A 17,828-nucleotide genomic window follows, 5' to 3' on the forward strand; every position below is an offset into this window, starting at 1 on the left:
CTCGTTGCCCAAAATACATGATTAATGAATCATACTGGGCTCAATGCTCTAGGATATGGAACTAATGAGTCACCCCGGGGCCTTTTGCCCTATCCTTTGTATAACCATCCTTGGAGCTGGATCAGTGTACCTAGCGCTTTAGTTTTCCACGACCAATAGGTTGGTCAAGTGTATGTCACGCTCCTGATTAGGCATAACCATATCGACCAGCTTTCAGCGCGCTATTGCCGTCCTTAACTTATAAGTCAATGCTTTCGGCCATCACTTAACTTTCTAATGTCGTTCTTGACTTATAAGTCTAGTCTGGGGCCTAACCCTAGGATATGAGACTAATAAGTCACCCCGGAGCCCATTGCCCTATCCTCTATATAATCAGCCTTGGAGCTCGCCCAGCATACCTAGCGCCGATTTTTTCTACGACCGTTGGGTCGAGCAAGCGTATGATGCGCTCTTGGCACTACAAGAAAATAAGAGTTTTATGACTTTATTTGGGAGACATTGGAAGTCTACAATGTCTCCCAATTGGGGAGACGTTGTTGCTGGGGTCATTGTAGGTATATATCCCACGTCTCCCATTGGGAGACGTGGGAAGTGACTCACCTCTCCCAATGGGAGACGTGGGAAGTCCCTGGGAAGTCCCTAGGAGACATCCAACGTCTCCCATTGGGAGAGGTGAGTCACTTCCCACGTCTCCCAATGGGAGAGGTGGGAAGTCTCCCACCTCTCTCAATGGGAGACATTGAAAGTCTTCCATATTTAAAAAAAAAAAAAAAAATTATAATTAATATTATTTAAATTTGATTTAATAATTAATTAAATTGAAATTATTTTAATTTAAATTGAAATGATTTTAATCTAAATTTAATTTGATTTAATAATCAATTAAATTGAAAGAAAAAAATATACTTGTTAGACATATACAAGAAATACAATATTTGTTAGACATATACAAAATGAACAAATATTGCATTGTGTATGAAGAAAGAGGTAAAAAAATAAAAAATAAAAACCTATCAACGAGGTCGGTAACTTTGGATTATCGGCAACATATATGTCGCTCATTCTTGTCGCAACTCATCAATTTGTGCCTCTGTATATGATGTGCTTGTTAGCTGCAATAAATATAAAGTAAAATATATTAATTAATTATTTGATTACATTTATTGTTAAAAAAATTTGTAAATTTTAATTAATAATACCGTTCTCAAGTAATGCCCGGGACTCGCATGTTCAATCAAATCCTTCAACATCCTCGTTAAGTAGTATCCACATGCCACATTGTCCGGTTGGTGTGGACACTAATTATTTAAAAATACATATTATTCTACTTAATTATTATAAATGTTCAAAAATGTCTGCTGAAGTTACTTACCTGAGGTTGCTTAATGCGTAGAGTATCAGGGATCTCGACATCAGGAAGATTCATAGAGAAAAAAAGATTGAAAGCGCTGACAATCACTGATACAATCTCCTCACGGTTATTTAGCTCTGAATTCACCGAATCACAACAATAAACATGATATGCATATGGTGCCAAAATAAGCAACATCCAATGTTCACTGTATAAGAAAAACAAAAAAATTAAACAAACATCTGCAAATTTCCATTCTTTCCTCTTTAGTAAGAGTGTAAGCTGCAGAAGGTAAATATGTTCGTCTCTTATCTGGTTTTGGAGTTAATTCATCCCTTATACCCATTGCAATCAAGTCTTGTCTAGCCTTAATTCCATCCTTAGTTTTCCCAGGAATATTCAACAAAGTACCAATCAAACTATCACATACATTTTTCTCTATGTGCATAACATCTAAATTATGACGTATAAGTAAGAAAAGCCAATATTCAAGTTCGAAGAAAACAAATTTCTTTTTATAACACCCTTTTGGCTCCTCCACAACCTTGGCCTTGCGACTACGTTTCATCTTTGTAGGTGTACGAACTTTGGGCTTCCCTAACTTGAACACAATTTTAGACATCTTCTCAAGTACTTGGATCCCATTCAATGGCTCAGGAGCCTCCTCAAACTCTTGTTTACCATTGAATGCCTTCTTCCAAGTCCGAAGTTAATGCGTATTAGGCAAGAACTTCCTATGTCCCATATAACATATTTTCCGAGAGTGTTTCAAGTATTCAGAACATGTTTTTTCTTGACAAACGGGGCAAGCTTTATATCCTTTCACACTAAACCCAGATAAATTTCCATAAGCAGGAAAGTCATTAATTGTCCACAATAAGACCGCTCTAAGATTAAATTCTTCCTGCCTATACGCATCATAAACCTTAACCCCTTCATCCAACAAAGTTTTCAAGTCATCTATAAGAGGAGCTAGATTGACGTCAATATCATTACCAGGTTGTTTAGGTCCTGATATCAACAAGGTCAAAATCGTAAACTTTCTCTTCATACACAACCATGGGGGTAGATTGTAAATAACAAGCATAACAGGCCAACAACTATACTTACTGCTAAGGGATGCGTGTGGATTAAACCCGTCAGTCGAAAGACCTAGACGAATATTACGATATTCATTTCCAAAAGAAGGCCACTTCAAATCAACTCTCTTCCAAGCAAGGGTGTCAGCTGGATGTCTTAATTTACCATCCTTTATTCTTTCATTAGCATGCCACGACAAACTTTTAGCATGTTTGGTATTTCTAAACAATCGGATGAAACGAGGAATTGGCGGAAGGTACCACAAAACTTTGGCAGATACTCCTTCCTTGACATCGTCACCATTTCTTTTCTTTTGCCATCGTGACTCACCACAAGTAGGACACGATTTTGCGTCTGCAAAACTATTTCGATATAATATGCAATCATTAGGACATGCATGAATTTTTTCGTACTGCATGCCTAATGAGCATAACGTCTTCTTTGCCTCATAAAATGAAATTGGAATTTCATTATCTTCAAGCAATAACTCCTTCAAGAAACCAAATAAATCCATAATGCTTTTATCACTCCAGCCATGTTTAGCTTTTAGATTGTACAACCTAAGGAGCGCAAATAATTTTGTAAATCTTGTACAACCAGGGTAAATTGGTTTCTCTGCATCATTAATGAGTGTCTCAAACTTATTTGGGTCTACTCCTGATCCATAATGTCGTCAATCATTTCATCTAATGGATCCCAGTTCTCCTCCACTATATTCCTCCTCACTCCTTTTGGTCTACTTGGCAGAGTTGGAGCAATCGGAGCTATCTCCCTATGGTAATACCAAATTGTGTAACTCTTGTCGATCCCATTGAAATATAAGTGTTCTTTAATCTTTTTAAGATCCATCTTTTTAACATTTCCACACTTAAGACGTGGACAATAAGTAAAATTTGGGTCTTTCACATTTTCCGAACAAAACCTTAAGAACAAATCGACCCCGTTCCTATATTCCGTAGATAACCTATTCGCTGACATCCACTGTTTATCCATATATTCTCCTATGTCTATGGAAAAGAAAAGAAACAACACTAAATAAGCACGTGATAAAGTTGTATGTCTATATAAAACTAATTTTTTATTATCCTAGATAAAATCGGGCAGCATTTCCCCTATAATAGTGACCTAACCATCTGCATGTGTATAACAAAACAAACAATTCAAACAACATAAAATAAGTTTCTTCCTTAAAAGTAGAAGTAAGAGAATATATATGTACCTCTTGCAATCAATAATCCAAAAGCTAGCAAAATTACTTCACTTAGTAATCAAATTCGCTATTAAATCCACAAACCAATAAAATTAAATTAATAAATAATAAATAAAACATCACTAAATATCTAGCAATATATAACGTATTATTGTAATTTTAGAAACTTAATTACCTCAAATGTGTGATTGATATAGGAATTTTGATGCAAAATACTCTCTAAAATCTCACCACAAAAATCACAACCTATGAAATTAAATTAATTAATATGTTAAACATTACTAAACAAATATCACTAAATATCTAATAATAGTAAATGATATTGGTAAACAAATAAAAAAAATTCCAATGTGCCACTAATTATAACCTCAACAAAAAATCAATATAAAATTTCATAACCTAAAAACTTAATAATCAACAAAAACATAAAAATTTTCATATATTTATATTTTATAAATTATTTAATAAATTTATTTTAACATAACTATATATACAACAAAATCGTTACAATTTAAAAAAAAAAATCAAATATACAAAAATATATCTAAATTTCAAAATAAAAAATGATAAAAATTTAAAAAAATCATGAACATATATACTCTAATGAAATCTATACAATGTGATAGGTTAAATTAAAAAAAAAAAAAACTAAAAAATCATAAATCCCTAAAAAACTTCCATGAAAAAACCAAAAAATCCTACAATGTATATAAAAAAATGCATTAAAATGTAAAACTAACACAAAATCATGTATATTACTCATCCTAATGCAAAACCTATGACTTATTTGCAAAATAATTAACTAAAAATCAAGAAAATTAAAAAAAAAAAAACTTACCTTAAAACCCTAAAAACACAGCCCCAATTCGCCCAATTCCTCTCTGGTTTGCTCTCGGGTTCGTGAATGTGTGTGAGGAAGAAGGCTGTGGAGAGTTTTATAAGTGGAGACATCCAACGTCTCCCGTTGGGAGACGTTGGATGTACCCATGAACACTTCCCCAGCCTATTTCCAACGTCTTCCACCATTTTTAATGTCTTCCAATTGTAGCCATTAATATAAACTTTCAATGTCTTACACCATTAGACATTTAAAACCCCTGATAAGTTTTAATGTCTTACACCATTGGTGTAAGACATTGTAGGGAGTCATTGTATATCAAATTTGTTGTAGTGTGGTTAGCCTAACCAAAACGACCAGCGCTCAGCACTATTGCCGCCATTGACTTATAAGTCAATGATTTTCGACCAGCGCTCAGTGTTATTGCCGTCCTTGACTCACAAGTCAAGCCTTTCTCAATCAGATAATGCAAACAAGCATATATCATGTATCAAATATCTAGATACAGAGCATTCATCATGCTTAATCAATGATCACACACATAATCATAATCATGCACATTCTCAAAGGCCCAAGCTCTAATCAAATCTATATTCATCATTCAGGCCAAGCCCTAATCACGTACATAACATATTGGGTGCAGTTTTCTTACCTTTGGTCCAAGCACAGGTTACGAATGAATGACCCTCAACCAGAAGTAGAGGAAGTTTCTCTTATTATATAAAGAGATTAAATAATGATATTTGAAAGATCATTGTTCAAAGATTGTTGGTTGATTGTATGGACCTGATCGAGTACATTCAGAACATATAAGTTGCTTGAGAGAACACCTGGTCGAATGGCAACTTGATCACTCGATTAGAATGATTCGAATCTTACGGGATATTTATGTAACTGTTATATGAATGTATTTTTATAATCTTTTGTTATGTATTTAGTTGTAACAAACTCACACTATACGTGGAGAGCCCATTCTATGTTTGTATGGCCCATGACCCACTAAGAAACTCTATAAATAGAGATATCTCATAATCATTAGTCTCTTATGTGCACTTTACATACAAAATCCCTATCTAATTGTATTATCTCTCGGGCTTAAAAACTCAGTTGAATCTTGTTCTTCTGATCTTGAGTCTGAGATCCTTTTGATTAATAAATGTGCAGGTGTACGTAGGTCATTACCAACTATTGGGGTCGAACCACTATAAATTATTTCGTGTCATTTACTTGAATTTAGCTTTTACATTCTTAATTGTCGTTTAATTTGACTCAGTCTCATTGACCAAAACGTTGGTCAACATTTGATTATTAAAGATATAAGTAAGTTTAATTTATTATAAATTTATTTATTTTTTAGTTAATCTATATGTCAATATTTTGAAAGCTCTAATTTGTATAGAATATATCATTACACTATCAGATTGTGCACCTTCAAATATATGGTCGGTTAAAAACTCCCCATAAAATATATCATTACAGAAACCTACTCCTTCTGTTAGGTTTCATTCCATTTTGTCGTTTAAACATTGATGTGACATTGTTAATTCCGATAAATTAGTATTTTTTTCCCCCCAAACTTTGACCATTACCAAATCGTACCCATTTTTATTAGAAAAATTAATTAAAATAATATATATTTTTTGTATTAATTATTTAAAAATTAATTCAAACCTAATAAATATTAAAAAAAATAAAAAATTAAATCAAAATATAATTATAACAGTAACATTAAAAAGAAAAACGTTAAATGTTTGAAAAAAAATCTTAATATTAGTTTGAATTTATAATAATTTAAATTATAAAAATCCAAAGTTAAATGAAAATAAAACCTAAATATCAAACTAAATATACATTCTTTGTCAAAAAAAAAACTAAATATACATTCAAATTCAAATCACATTATACTTCTCTTCTTTCTTTTAAAATGAAACGATTGGAGCCGTACAACTCAAAACTCAACATGAATGAATTGTTTCTTTTTAATTTATAACAAAATAAATAGGTTTCTAATATGGATCTATTGAATTAATTAATATTTTATTTATATTTAATTTATTTATTTCATTTATATTTGATTTTTTAATATCTAAAGTGAATTTTAATTTGATATTTTATTTTTTTTATTTCATTCATATTTGTTAGATAGTACTTGGTTTTTTTTTTCAATTTAGAGTTAATTTTAATGATTTTATTAGAGTTTAAATGACTTTTATTTAATTTTTTAAGATTTCAATTAATATTTGAATTATTTTTATAAGAACTAATATTTTTTAATTTTTAAATATTTTTCTAATAAAATGGGGCACAATTTTGTAGTAATAAAAGTTCAGTGGACAATGCTAATTTTCTACAAACGGAATTGACGGGACAATGCCACCTGAAAGTTTAAATGGAAAAATGGAACGGAAGCTAACAGAAGGACTATGCTTTTGTAATAAATGGAAAAGTTCAAGGAGAATTTTTAACAATCCGTATATTTTTTGGAGTTATGATCTGGTAATGTCATAAGTTCGGGGGCAAAATGTTAATTATTCTTTTCTGGACTCATCAAGCTGATTAGACTGCTTCTTTAGATTTTTTTTTTTTTTTTTGAAGCTTTACTGTCTAAATTTTTTATGACAACTTTGTCTTATTATATATAAGTCACTTAATTTTTTAGCAACTCATATTTTGATTTCAGATGTTGGCTAGACAATAGGCTTTTTAGATGGATGTAATCTCTTTATTTATTTGTTTTTTCAATTTTAATTTTATTCACTTATAAGAAAATCATATATATATAGGCATGTGTGTCGGTACAAGGAGTGCAAGTTCGTTATATATCCACAATATTAATTAATAATTCACAAATGTGTTTTAAAAAAAATCGAATTATAATAATATTCACCCAATTCTTTTAATATATAAATATATACATATATTTAATATATTTTTTTTAATTTTAGCTGTGATATATTAGCTATATAGATCGATCCCACATTGTTTTCCTTAAAAATCAATAGGTCAAGTTGATATGAAACGGCGAGTTTTCAACTTGGGAGGTTGTATTTTTAATAGCCACCCAATTCTCTATTTGTGTTTCCCTGCCAATACCCTTATTATAATTACTTTTTGGAAGAAACACAACACATTGTTAACTTTTGGCGTAAATTAACATTCTCATGCAATATTAAACACTATAGAAAATTAGATTTTTATCACCAAAAAAACCACGTACAATTTACACGATTTGATTTTGTATGAGTGTTGTATACATGTATAGTATGTTAAATCAGTTTCGGATTCAGTAGCCTTCACAAAAATAAGGAGACTAGTGGCAATATATGTATATAAATATATACAAATACATACATGCATATATATTTCTTCTCTGTATAATAATTCCTACATATAATCAATTTAAAAAAATAATAATAATAAACATGGCATTAGATTTATGACTAAAATGATTGAGCAACAATTCAGACATACTGATACTATACTAGCTAGTCCGATCCCCTGTGAATGTTTTTTCATATATAAAAATAAAAAAGAAACAGATATATATATATAAATATATAGTTTACATATATGTATATATATAACCTAAGAATAGATCTTTGTTTCTTTTTTATCTGACAATTTGCTATTCAGCTTATTATTGTGACTATATATATGTTGAATACATTGTAGAGACTGATACTATATAAATATATATATATATATAAGCAGTATTCTTAAAACAAAGCTGGATAAAACATAAGTACAATTAAAGAAAATGCTAATAATAATTAAACGGGATCTTTAGTCACTAATTAAGCTATAAATAAAGTATCCATACTGAAAATTTACAGTAATTAATTATTTGAAACAAAAAGCTTGAGGTGAACTTGTCTTCACATATGATCCGCCCTCTTATAAACAGGATCTTTAATTAATTAAGGATATAACATTATCTGTATCCAAATAATCACCATTAATATTGGATTATTAATTAATTTTGGAAAAGGTAAATACTAAAACAAACCACACAGAAAGCAAATTTAAAGCAAGCAACATAACTACGTACCTTTTTTTTTTTTACAGAGATTATTATGTCCATCACGATCGAGTTATTTCTTGCTTTTATTCTTATCATTTGGCTTCTCTTCCATGGAAAGATCCATTTTCTGCATCTCCTGTATATCATTGTCACAGTGAATTAGGTCACCGCCGGGAGTCTCCTTTTGCACAGAACCTTGTTTTAAATAATCATTCTTCTGCCCCGCGGTCGTGCGAATAGCAGATTGTCCACTGTTTGGTTCAGCAGATTTCTTCTTCAAATCTAGTTGCTCAATTTTATCATCTCTGGCACTCATACGAATATTACTTAGGATTTCGCAATTAGTACTGTTAGTACTCTCCATAAAATTGGAAGACTCGTGATTGCGCAACTGTTTGGCAGTTGATGATGCGCGATGGTCATTGCGATTTTCTTCATCTTTTACAAAATAACTACCGGGGCTGGAATGATGATGAATATTTGCAACTGATGGTCCACTACTACTTTCAGATTGGTTTCTTGCTCTTGGTGTTGTTGTTGTACCCCTTGCTACTGGCTGATTAGGGGAGCCCGTGGCCGCCACTGATGATTTTTGGTGAGAGCTGCTGCTGCTCCTCCTCCTGCTGCCATTTGAGTCATTTTTATCAGAACCCTTCTGTTGTGGATCCTTTCGTCGACCCACTTCCGATGGCGATTTTTTCGGATCATTATCTTCCTTAGGGACGTTAAGATTCATTGAACTTGAACCCCTCCCGCTCATTATTTAGATGATGAAAAAGAAAACCCTAATAAATCAAATATGTCTTCTGTCTCTCTCTCTCTCTCTCTCTCTCTTGTGTTTCTATATGTTTTATTTACATTATATAAAGAGATATACGAGATGTTTTAGAAATATGCTCTTTATTTATTTTAAGGGTAAAAGTTTACTTAAATTTGTTCTCTCTGTTATCTTCAATCTATTAGCTTTTACTTCAACCTTCTCAAACTTTGGCTAAAATATAGAATTATCATTTTAAATGTGATAATAGACCTTTTGTTGGTTTCGTTAAACGTAGTGTGTGATAATAGACCTTTTGTTGGTTTCGTTGAAGGAATGATAATTCTATAAATTTGTTCTCTCTGTTATCTTCAATCTATTAGCTGTTACTTCAACCTTCAACCATGTATGCTAATGGTTGTGTATGAACCTCATTATTAATGTATTTATAAATATACATATTTATGGCAGGTGACTTCTATATATATAGTAGTAAATAATTGAATCAATCTATATATCTAAAAGCTTCTGTTAAGTAGTTTTGTGAAATAACAATTACTTATATATATATTTGTATTAATCTTTCTGGATATTTTTTTATTGCTCATACCAAATCTTGTAATAGAGCGATCCAAATCTGATTTAATAAATTACCACAATTGATATTTGTACATAAAATATTGACAAATTTAGATGAATACCTGAAAAAAAAAAATTACACGTTTTTTCCCTATCTCTCTCTATCTATATATACATAAAGGAAACATATATATATATATATTTATATATATAATGGATTTTTCTTAATAACATTATTTGAGAAGTTATCATCACTTACTTTCTATAAAAAGGCAAAGCAGAAGTTGTGACACCTGCGTTCCATAAGATCATATATATTGCCAAAGAAATAACTATCTCTCTTAACTAATAACACTACACATATTTTGAATTTTGTTTTTTAATATCCAGATAGAGTATTTATGTACGCATGTAAATATTAATATTTACATTAATATATTAAAGCAGCCATAAATATTAATTCCCATAGGCATCTAGACTTAATTATACATAAATTATTAAAATTATCCTTATAATTTCTCACATATTATTAAATAAATGGTTTATACTTTTTTAGATTCTGTGTTTTGTCTCATATTATTTGTTTGGACCATGTATTTTAACAAATTACTTTTTGGACCATGTATTTTGTAAAATTGTTCAAATAGAATTGAATATAACAACATATTTGTTAGACATAATGATTTTTTTTCTAAATTATTAGTTTGATGAATTATTTGTGATTTTAATTCAAAAAACTTTGATCAAAATCGAGTTCAAGAGTTTATTTAAATCATTTACAAAACACATAATCTAAAAAGTAATTTATCAAAACACATAATCAAAAAGGTAATGAGACAAAACAAATGGTCCAAAATATTATAATCCCTTAAATAAAATTTATTTTCTAAGTTTTTTTTTAATTCTTCAGTTATGTGAGACCAAATTATCTAGTTCATAATTACGACATCTTTTAATTATATGTTCAAGAAAATAATATACATTTTTTTCCTAAATATTAATTCACCTAAAATATTCAAATAACAATTTTCTCGCGTACGATCGTTCAGTCTTGGACCTGATACGTCTCTGTGATATAATAGATAAAGACCATTCTTTCACGTAGGTGATTACTAATTTTCAGTATCTAGGTTCGTGTGTCATCATTTTTATCATTCATTTTTCCTAATAAATTTAGTTTTGATTTAACTGAAATACGTACAGTAACAAAACAAAAAATGATCTTCTTATTATACAGTCACAATAAAAAGTACCCAGTTACAAAGCAAAGTTTGTTTGTATTATGTATAAGAAATTCTTGTAATTTTATATTATAATGCATGCATGGTAAGTAAAAAGTATTCATTAAACATATCATTATATTATAATAAATTCATTAATGTAGCTAGTAAGTAGGAAGATTCGATAAGTGAAGAGCACAGGCACGCTCACATGGGCTTGACACTAGATTACTTTTATGTGGATGAATTGAAATCGTTAGTCATGTTCAGATAGAAGTACGTACATCTTCATTTAATTCATTTAGAATAGTTTACTTCTTCTAAAACCCCGGCTCTTGTACTATTTGTCACCATGTTAATTTAAATGGAAGGGAAGATGTGTGTCAAAATCATATAATAAATGCATTACTTATTATATTTATTTGGTTTGTCGACCAATACCACTAGGCTGTTTGTAAGGTGCGATTTTTTCCACAACGGCTCCCGGAGAGAAATTGAATTGTATGCAAACAAAATGGTTAAATCACCGCAATGTTAGATTTAATCTGAATGAATAGTAAGCATTAATAATCAAATATTGCTTTATTAATATTGAGCAATTAATCACACATTATCTGTCATTTATTGTCATAGAGAAATAATAGGAAAGGGAACAAAGAGCAGCAAGGGAAAAATATCGTGGGGATTATTTATGACGACATTTGTCGTTGCAAACACTCTACCCTGTGTCCCCTAATTTCAAAATAGCGTCGTCCAATTTAAGTAAAAATACAAAATCTACCACTTTTTATGGCAACAAGATCGCTGCAAATATTTAAAAATATCATTGAAAAACATCTCCAAATATGCCCGCAGATAATTCCCTTCAAAATAGTTCAGGGAAAATATCTTTGCAATTTGTAGTAACAATGTCGTCGCAAACACTAAAGCTATCGCCTCAAATTCCAATTAAATTCCCATGAATGAACAATGCATGCAAGAATTTTTCCCTCCACTCAAGACACTAATTAATGTGACAAGATTGCCGCAAATAGGTCATGTCGCCTCAATTATTGAAAAGAAAAAGGTAAAACAAAAAATATATAAAAATATTATTTATTTTTTAAATCAAATTTTTATTCTTTAGATTTTAATTTTACATTTTTTTTAGATTTTTGGAAGAAATCCAATCATAAGATTTTACATACACATTAATGACTCTTTTTATTTCATCATAAAGGACTTTTATATTACAATAACACTTTTCAAACACTGTTAATCTCACATCGAGGTAGAAGTTTCTAGCAACCTTGGCTAAACATAGGATGTTTCAAGCCTAATCAACGGTCAAATTGCCACCCGGGGGTTTCCAAGATCAAGAATTGCACTAATCAACAATGTTCTTAATGAAGTCAAAGGAAAAAAGGGTTTGATCGATGTTGATCACATTGATCTCACTCTAAGGTAGTAGTTTCCAATGGGGTATTTCGAACCTAATCAATGGTCAAATTGTCATCTATGGGTTTCCAAGATAAAAATTGCGCTAATCAACAATGTTCTTAATGAATGTTAGTGGTGAAAAGGCTCTAATCGATATCGATCGCCGCTAACCTCACCCAACTGAGGCTAATTATAAGGTATTTCAAACCTAATGAACGATCGAATCGCCATATGAGGGTTTCCAAGAAAAATAATCGAACTAATCAACAATTATTAAGATTGGTTAAAATACAAAGTCTAAAGTGGTTTATGTTGGGAATTCATGGTTTTACACTTTCTAAATCAATTATGAATATAATAGTGTTTAACCCAAATTTGGACATGGTGACGTGACATTTGAAGAGGACACGTGTCAGAAAATTACATCAAATTATGAGAGTTGGTCGAGATAAGATAGCTACTCGAGTAGACATCATTAGTGCGAAGACATGCAGTCTGCTTTGTCTTAGCTGGTAACATCTCATGAAGCTGCTCGAAGATGGACCTGCTCGAAGGATAACTTTTTTAAGCCCAAAGATCCGAATTTCACAAGATATTACAAAATATTCCAAGATATTTATGTAATTGATATTTGAATGTATTTTTTGAGTGTTATTTGAATTTATAATCAGTTGTAACAATCCCACACTACACTTGTAGGACCTAGATTATTGTGTAAGGTCCATAGCCCATTAAGAGACTATAAATATAGATTTCTCAAAAATATTAAAAAAAGACAAGTTGAATACGCACTTTACATAAAAAATCCATGTCGAATTGTATTCTCTCTCAAGCATAAGAAACTCAGCTGAACCTGGTTTTTCTTGATCTTGGGTCTAAGACCTTCTTGATTAATATAAGTGGAAGTAGACGTAGGTCATTACCAACTTTTTGGGTCGAACCACTATAAATTCTTTGTGTCGTTAATTATATGATTTGAGTTCATTAAATTCTTTTCTGTCATTTATATTGACTTAGTGTCATTGACCAGAATGTTGTTCAACATTTTTGTACTTTCTTTGAGAGCTGAAATCCAAATCCATCGGAAGTAATGGCTATCACCACTAGAAACCAAAGCCAAGAACCACAAAGCTGGAACCCTACCACTGGCCACTATGACCACCCTTTGAAGCAGTCAGATTCCCCCTTTGCAACCTTGTCAGCAGGTTCCTCCACCTGGAGAGATGCCTCCACAAGCAACATACAGGCATGATGAACCCCACGTGAACTTAGGGGAAGACCTTAACCTCGATATTGAGCAACTGAAGGAAGTCGTGGGACAAATGCAGGGGTAGTTTTTCGCCATGCATAAAAATTAGGCAGCAACTCAAGAAGTTGTAGTTGAAGCCCTGAATAAGCAAAGACAAGACTTTCAGTCTTGGATGGATCAACGACAATGAGCCCTTGAAGCTCATCAAGAAGAATTCGACCGTCGTAATGTCAAAGCAAGAAGCCTGCTAGAAGCTGTCTTACTGCAGACTCAAGCTATAAGACCTCGACCAGTAAATCCTCAGGCTGAGAATACTGGCCAAGCAAATCTAGAGGTTCGAAGGTTAGTTGGTTGAGCCCCATTGTAACGGCCTGGATAGCCAAGACTGTTACACTATGTGTTTTAAATAGTGATAAACTCTCTAAACGAGCCTCTTGGCCATAAACTTGTAACTAAACGTGATTAATAGTTTAAGGTTAAAAAATTTGGTCAAAAGGAATAACCATTCCATTAAAATATTTGCGTTCATACATGGGATCCCAAAATAATGTTTAAAAGGATAATTACAGTTCACACTACAAAAAAAGAGGGGTTTTAGCGACGACAAAAGCCAAAAAGTTGTCGTTGAATCGTTTAGTCGTCGCTAACTATCGTCGCTGAATGCTGGTCGCTCAATGTTTTTTATTAGCGACGAACGCTAATTTTTCGTCGCTATTTCCTTTTAGCGACAGCATGTGGTTGCTAAAAGTTCTCTTTTTTCGTCGCTGTTAGTTTGAATTTTGCCCCGAGTTGTTGGATTTTGTTTAGAATTAGCTACGACATAGGAACTTTTAGCGACTAGTCGCTAAAAGTCCTCATGTTTTTTTTTTTAAAATCGTTTAATCTATTTTTTTTTATCGTTAAAACACTATTATACACTACACCAAACACCCATTACCATAACACATCATTATAATAGTATTTAAAAAGAGTTATTGTATATGTGAAAATTTTCAGGAGGCAAAGTAAAATAAAATACCGCCAAAATGACTAAGTTTTTTCTACCTTTCCCGTGTACCCATTTCCCCTTACCCATTTCTTCAATCTTTCTCTTCCTGGTCTCTCTCGGTCTATCTCTCTCGGTCTTTCCCGTAGGCTAGTAGCTCTCTCGGTCTCTCACTCCCCTTCACGAAAGACAAATCCTGAGAAGGGCTTCACCACATTCGAGTCAAGGGTTTCCCTGATTCAAGACAAAATTACTACAGTTGGATCTGATTTAGAAGCACTGAAGGTATTGAACAAGACTCTTACTGATAGTTTTCTTGTTCTTGGTAATTACGAGAAGATTAAGAATTCTTTCCCGTATTTAAGACTTATTTTTTCTATATTTCTTCTGTTGAATCTCAACGTTTGAAATTTCTTGTTTCAATCCGCGAAGAACAACGAAGGAGCTTTACGGTACAGTCTCTGATTCTAATTGTTCAATTAATTTTTCTCAAATTTGATTTTAATATTTATTAAAAAATCTACAATTTCTGAAATTCCGTTTTTTTATGATTACCAACTTAATTATTTAAATTAAATAATTAATTGTTAAACTGTTACAGAAATGTTTAAACAGATACCAAGACTGTTTGAACAGAAACCAGATATGTTTAAACAGTTTGTGACCAGAAGATAAAAACGAACATAAAGTAAAGAACACACGAATTTTTACGTGGTATCAGCAATCTTTGCAGATTGCTACTAGTCCACGAGGCCACGCCCAGAGAATGAAATTTATTAGAAGAATATCTAAATGATTACAAAACCAAATTGACTTATACAAATAAAGACTCCCTCTTGAATTTGTCGCAACTGTTGTAATCTAAACTTCTAATCAAATTTCTGAAGTTCTAAGATCTTGAACTCCCTTCAAATCATAACACTTGCACTTTTCCTCCCGAAAAGTGACTCACGAACAAGACTTCTCCCAAAGCTTGATGACCAATGTCCAAGTGTGTTCAACCTGCACAATTAACACAAAGGAAAACAATACAGAAGTACACTGTAATAAACCACTAAGAACTTGCTGGACTCAAGTTCTTCACATAATAAAAAGTCTCTCTAAAACTTGAAAAATATTTGGAAAATAATACCCAAGAGAGATAATCAGAAACCAGCGACCTAAGGATGATTATATACATTTTAGAATCTCTTTAGGTCGTGGAAAACAAATCAGAAATCAAACAGCCAATAAATGGAAAATCTTCCAAAACAGGAAAGTCAGAATCTGTTCAAACAGACTGGCAATCCGTTCAAACAGATTCATTGAACCTGGACAGTTTTTCAACCCAGTTTCCTTAAATAAATAAGGAAACAATATATCATTTATTATTGCAAGCTGTACACGATTTCTGGGCAACCAAATCAGATAAATAAAAATAAATACTAATAATTTCCAATTCAAGAAAAAGATATTCTTTTATAGGAAAATATATATATTTATTTTATTAACATATAAATAAAAATTTGAATATAGAAAGACATATTTCAACAAAACAATAAACTATCCATTTTCGAAATTCACCACAAAATATTACAAAGGAGGAAACTACTAATTTCGAAAATACCCTTTTAATTGATTTTGTCATTATTATCAAAAATGTCAATAAAGGATTTTACAATTTCTTTTGTGGATTGATCATGCAAAGGTGAGTTTATAAGCCGGATGTTTGAGCTGAATGCAAAGATAAGGTTGCCTTTTTGTTAAGTTTTGTTTTGTGCATATGCTTAACAGTCGTATAACTAGAATTTCTATGAAAAAAATTGTATTGTGAGTTCAAATTTTCTGATACTTTGGTTTTCCATTAATGCAGGAAGTGCCAAGAGACATTTGCCATAAATTTTCATAAAGAGGGCTCCCTTGGAACTGTTGCTGGTACTAGCTTGGTTTTACTGTTCTACTTTCTACAACTGCTAAGTTTTTTGCTGTTTTCTTTGTAACTTCAGCATTTTTCTTGGATGGTACATTATATAACACTTCAGAAAATTTGTTCATATATTACAGAAAAATAAAATGTATAGTTTGTATAGCTTAAGAATGAAATACCCTTTTCCAAAGTAGATATTATATTTTGGTTTAAAAGAAGCATAATTCCTCATATACGTACACTTTCACTCTAAGTTTTTACTGTAATTTCATTTTTGGTTTTTTCATCATTGATTTAATTATTGATCAATCATATTTTCTCTTTGTTAATCAATTTATATAAGTTAAACTCATATATATATATATATTCGTTTTTTGGTGTGTTTTCGACATATAAGTTAAACTCATATATATATATATATAGAGAGAGAGAGAGTGGATATAGGACGTATCTGGACTTGCTTGCTGTTTTAAAGTATATATTACTAAGCTTTAAATAATGCATTAAAGGTGTTTGACAGAATGCTTCAATGAGATATATGAGTAATTGCTTGTAAATATCGTGGGGATTATTTATGACAACATTTGTCGTTGCAAACACTCTACCTTGTGGCCCTTAATTTCAAAACAGCGTCGTCCAATTTAAGTAAAAATACAAAATCTACCGCTTTCTATGGCAACAAGATCGCTGCAAATATATAAAAATATCGTTGAAAAACATCTCCAAATATGCCGGCAGATAATTCCCTTTAAAATAGTTAAGGGAAAATATCTTTGCAATTTGCAGTAACAATGTCGTCGCAAACATTAAAGCTATCACCTCAAATTCCAATTAAATTCCCATGAATGAACAATGCATGCGAGAATTTTTCCCTCCACTCAGGACACTAATTGCAGTAACAATATCGCCGCAAATAGATCATGTCACCCTAATTGTTGAAAAGAAAAAGTTAAAACAAAAAATAGATAAAAATATTATTTAATTTTTAAATCAAATTTTTATTCTTTAGGTTTTAATTTTTTTTTTTTTTTTTTAGATTTTTGGAAGAAATCCAATCATAAGATTTTACATACACTTAATGACTCTCCTTATTTCATCATAAAGGACTTTGATATTACAATACACACTTTTTAAACACCACTAATCTCACACCGAGGTAGTAGTTTCTAGCAACCTTGGCTAAACATAGGATATTTCAAGCCTAATCAACAGT

The 17,828-nt window shown here is 31.3% G+C and overlaps 2 protein-coding genes across 3 annotated transcripts; both read right to left on the bottom strand.

Moving 5' to 3' along the window:
* Positions 1-785: 785 nt before the first annotated feature.
* Positions 786-3,931, bottom strand: LOC133815901 (uncharacterized). 2 transcript variants are annotated; one of them, XR_009884894.1, is made up of 3 exons: positions 1,373-3,931; positions 1,200-1,298; positions 786-1,112 (listed from the first exon to the last, which is right to left on the bottom strand). XR_009884894.1 is itself a non-coding variant. In XM_062248669.1 (2 exons), the coding sequence occupies exon 1, from the start codon at positions 2,943-2,945 to the stop codon at positions 2,061-2,063; it is 885 nt and encodes a 294-aa protein (XP_062104653.1). In that variant the 5' UTR covers positions 2,946-3,931; the 3' UTR covers positions 786-1,298; positions 1,373-2,060. The 2 variants fall into 2 exon arrangements, 1 of the variants encoding a protein (XP_062104653.1); XM_062248669.1 differs by having other exon boundaries at positions 786-1,298.
* A 4,276-nt stretch (positions 3,932-8,207) lies between these two features.
* LOC133817451 (uncharacterized) lies at positions 8,208-9,461 on the bottom strand. The gene is made up of 2 exons (XM_062249976.1): positions 8,528-9,461; positions 8,208-8,414 (listed from the first exon to the last, which is right to left on the bottom strand). The coding sequence occupies exon 1, from the start codon at positions 9,258-9,260 to the stop codon at positions 8,571-8,573; it is 690 nt and encodes a 229-aa protein (XP_062105960.1). The 5' UTR covers positions 9,261-9,461; the 3' UTR covers positions 8,208-8,414; positions 8,528-8,570.
* Between the last annotated feature and the right edge of the window lie 8,367 nt (positions 9,462-17,828).

This window comes from Humulus lupulus, chromosome 2 (assembly GCF_963169125.1).
Source record: "Humulus lupulus chromosome 2, drHumLupu1.1, whole genome shotgun sequence".
NCBI lineage: Eukaryota > Viridiplantae > Streptophyta > Magnoliopsida > Rosales > Cannabaceae > Humulus > Humulus lupulus.